Here is a 4,592-nt window from a genome sequence, read left to right on the forward strand (position 1 = left end):
GGCTTTCCGTTTTCCTATGTGTTCGTTCCGTTGTCTGTAGTTCATTGTTCTAACGTCCTGTACCCTGATATGCATATATATACACATGTAGATGTAAGTATGTACATATATGTGTGTATACATGTATATATATTCTTTGTATTATATATATATATATATATATATGCAGGGTACGTAAGGTATTTGAGGACATACCTTTTTGGGGTCATTGCTGCATTTTTTGCTAACTCTGTATAATCTTTGTTTCAGAAAATAATAACGGCAGACCCTCAGCTTACTCAAGAAATGAAGAGGCATGCTGTTAATGTGGTTATAAAAGCTGAGCATAGCGGTTTAGAAATATCTCGATTTTTAAAAATTGTCGAGAATGTCAGTATATCACACTTTTTCAACTTTATGCTACATATATACATATGCATATATATACTACATATATACATATATATAGAAATACATAACATACATATATCTGCATCTCTCTCTCTCTCTCTCTCTCTCTCTCTCTCTCTCTCTCTCTCTATATATATATATATATATATATATATATATATATATATATATGCATGCATATATGCATATATACACGTATACGTACACACACACACACACACACACACACACACACACATATATATATATATATATATATATATATATAATTACATGGATGCACACTTACATATACATACATGTGCATATGTATATGAATACATACCTATACGTACACAGTCAAGCACATACATACATGCATACACACACAAACACACACACACAGCAGGTAACAGTGCTAAAAACAATAAAGAAAAGCTTCGGATTAAACAAGGGTGCAGACTGCTGACAAATATTTACAGTGACGTGATTCTCAAGATGTTTCATTCGTTTCTCCGCGGCAGGTGAAATGTCGGTAGTCATCGTTTGCTCATCTAAAAATGATCATCACAAGATGGAATGCAGAAGTGTTTATAGAAGTACATTCATGGGGTTGTTGGAAGTAGAACAACGATGTATTGTTCGTAATAAACAGGGTTTCTCGAATTAGCGCAATACCACAAATCTGTAGGGACGAAACTAAACACAAATGTGAAGTGAAGCAGTATTTGTTTACACCAGCGTCTTATTGCTTCTAGCGCCCCGTCGCCATTTTGAATGGAACATGGACTGAAATTTGGTGGGAGATCCTAGTTGTATGTCGACCCCAATTGCTCAACTGATACTTATTTGATCGACCCTTTGTGGTTAAGAAGCTCGTTTTGGGGTTCAATCCTACTGAATGGCATCTTTAGCAAGTGTCTTTAGCTATAACCCCGGATCGACCAATGCTTTGTGAGTAAACAGAAACTGTGTGAAAACCCTTCATGTGTGTGTGTGTGTGTGTGTGTTTTTGTTTGCAACCCCACCCCCACCCCCACCGCCTGACAGCCGTTGTTGGTTTGTTTATGTCCCCGTAATCTAACAGTTCGGCACAAGATACCAGACTTTAAAAAACTAAGTATTTGAATAGATTTGTTCGACTAAATCGCTTGAGCATGAAGTGTTTCAAGACGATGCCCAAGCATGGCCGCAATCCAATGACTGAAACAAGACAAAAGGTACATATCCCAAGGGAGATTTGGGATCTATTTCTAGCCAGTCAAAATACCAAATATTGATCTCGGCGGCATTTGAACTCAGAACGTAAAGAGCCGGAAGAAATACTGGTAAGCGTTTGTCTGATGCGCTAACGGTTCTGCCAGTTCACTGTCTTTGCCAGCTCTAGTATAAAGCCAAAAGTTGCTGTTGCGTCACAGGAAGCTTTGATCGACGAAACCTATGATTAAACGTCGTTTTGTTCGTGGCGGCAGCGTGTGCTTTGAGGCAGAATTAATTGCTCTTTCAAGCCACATAGAGACACCCTCCTTGATCCGAAAAGCGAGGAATTTGTACAGAGAATACTTAGAGAACTGACATGGCTGAAGGTTAGATTTATGGTCCTGGAGAGTTACAAGGCAATGAATGACCAAGGCATTTTGCCAGACACAATCATCCTCCTTGATGAGGAGAATGAATGCTTCTAAAATAAACACGCAGCTAGAAATTTTTTATAGGGATCCATGTACTTGACTGATACATTGTGTATCGTTCTCAAAAAAAAAAATGAATGGAAAATTTGGCACTGGTAGGATTTGAACACTGAATATTAAGAACCAGAATAAATAATTCAAGGCATTTTGTGAAACACTTTAACGGTTTCACCAATCCACCACGCTTCATAATAATGGTTTCAGATTTTGGCCCAAAGCCAGTATTTCGTGGAAGGGGATAAGTCGATTACATTGATAACAGTGCTCAACTGGTATTTATTTTATCGATTCCAAATGAATGAAAGGCAAAATCGACCGCAGCAGCATTTAAAATCAGAGCGTAAAGAGTTGGAAGAAATGCCACTGGGCATTTTGTCCGGCGTGCCAACTAATCTGCCAACTCGCTGCCTTAATAATAATGGTTTTAAATTTTGGCACAGGGCCAGAAATTTTTGAGAGGGGGAGGAAGTCGATTACATCTACACCAGTACTTCACTGGTACTTATTTTATCGACTCCAAAAGGATGAAAGGCAGAGCTGACCGGGTGGAATTTGAATGAGAGACGGACGAAATGCCGCTATGTACTTACTTTGTCCGGAATGGTAAAGGTTCTGCCAACTCGCCGCCTTAATAATAATGGTTTCAAATTTTGTCACAGGGTCGATAGTTTTTTGAGGGATGGGGGCAAGTTAATCACATCAACCTCCCCAATACTTGACTAGAACAAATTTATCGACCCCGAAGGAATGAAAGGCAAAATCAACCTCTGCGGAATTTGAACTCAGAACGTAAAGACAGGCGAAATACCGCTAAGCATTTCCCCCATCGTGCTAACGATCCTGCTAGCTCACCATTTTAATAATAATAATAATAATAATAATAATAATAATGCTTTCTACTAACTAAAGGCACAAGGCCTGAAATTTTGTGGGAGGGGGTCTAGTCGATTAGATTGATCCTCTCCCCCAATGTTTCACTGGTACTTAATTCATCGACCCCGAAAGGATGAAAGGCAAAGTCGACCTCGGCAGAATTTGAACTCAGAACGGCATACTAACGATTCTGCCACCTATCCACCTTAATAATAATAATAATAATAATAATAATAATAATGATGATGATGATGATGATAATAATAATAATCCTTTCTACTGAAGGCACAAGGCCTGAAATTTGGGAGGGGGGGACTAGTTGATTACATGGACCCAGTGTTTAACTGATTCTTATTTTATTGACCCCGAAAGGATGAGAGGCAAAGTCAACCTCGGCAGAATTTGAACTCAGAACGTAAAGACGGGCGAAATGCCGCTAAGCATTTCGCCCAGCGTGCTAACGATTCTGCTAGCTCGCTACCTTAGTGATAATAAGACTAATTACATGTTATTTCTGACCTTGGCTCAGTGCCACAAATGAGTAGATAATTAACTTATATAGTCAATTATATTGACTTACATTTACATGCTGGGAACTCTTTTTGTTTTTAATCACTTCTCTCCACCCTACCCGAAGAAAGTGCTTGGCTAATCAACTCCAGCAGAATTCGAACTCAGAATTTTGTCGGAATGAAACTAAATACAGCAAAACAGCTGTCTACCACTTTTACTGTACTGATAATATAAACGATTTCTAAATTTGGCACAAAGTCACTGCTTCATAAGCATAAGGTGTAGTCGTTTATGGCAACCGCACTATTTGCTTTCTGACTTTATTTCATCAAACCCGAACAGATTATAAAGAAAAATGTCAACCACTGGCGGAACTTCTACACAAGGCGTAAATAATGTCACTTTAATACTGCAATTCATTTAGTTCGACAGCCTTCCATCAATGACACTGCTTTAGTAGTACCCGTACTAATATCTAACACAGGCACAAGGCTAAGTTTTAGCAGTTGTATAGTTGTCATATATAAAAGTTTATTTTATTAGAAGATTTAAAATACTAAGAAGCAGGAAAGGAGATAAGAAGGGAAAAGAAATAAAAGGAGGGAAAAAAAAGAAAGAAAATGGTGGGGGAGGGTTAAAGCAGCGGAAGATAGAAAGGGCGGGGATGATCCCAGAACAAATAGAGTGCTCAACCGCGCCCCGCGATAATGACCACGATGGTGTTTGCCGCTCAGAACGGCACTCGCTGTTCTAGATTGATTTCAAATTTTGGCACAAGGCCAGCAGTTTCGGAGATAGGGGTAAGTCGATTACAACTGGTGTTCAACTGGTCTTTATTTTATCGACCCCCAAAGGATAAAAGGCAACGTCGACCTCTGCGGAATCTGAGCTCAGAACATAAAGACGGACAAAATACTACAAAGCATTTTCCCGGCGTGCTAACGGTTCTGCCAGCTCTCCGCTTTATAATTGTTTTATATTAATCGGGAAAATATCTACTTGGTATCATAGTTCCCTCTTACTTATAAAACTTCCCACTTACTTATAAAAGTCAATGTGTACAAACATTTTATGTCGTGCATTTTCCATCCCTGTGACAAAAAGTTTGTGCATCCTAAATTTATAATGAGCATAGTTAATATTTAC

The 4,592-nt window shown here is 38.7% G+C and overlaps 1 protein-coding gene across 1 annotated transcript in view; it reads right to left on the bottom strand.

Moving 5' to 3' along the window:
• LOC106872147 (uncharacterized) overlaps positions 1-4,592 on the bottom strand; it is a 40,907-nt gene that overhangs the window by 35,179 nt on the left and 1,136 nt on the right. Inside the window, exon 2 of the mRNA XM_052975201.1 lies at positions 4,489-4,560. Coding sequence (XP_052831161.1) covers positions 4,489-4,560 — 72 coding nt within the window. The remainder of the gene's footprint in view (positions 1-4,488; positions 4,561-4,592) is intronic.

Source organism: Octopus bimaculoides, chromosome 20 (assembly GCF_001194135.2).
Source record: "Octopus bimaculoides isolate UCB-OBI-ISO-001 chromosome 20, ASM119413v2, whole genome shotgun sequence".
NCBI lineage: Eukaryota > Metazoa > Mollusca > Cephalopoda > Octopoda > Octopodidae > Octopus > Octopus bimaculoides.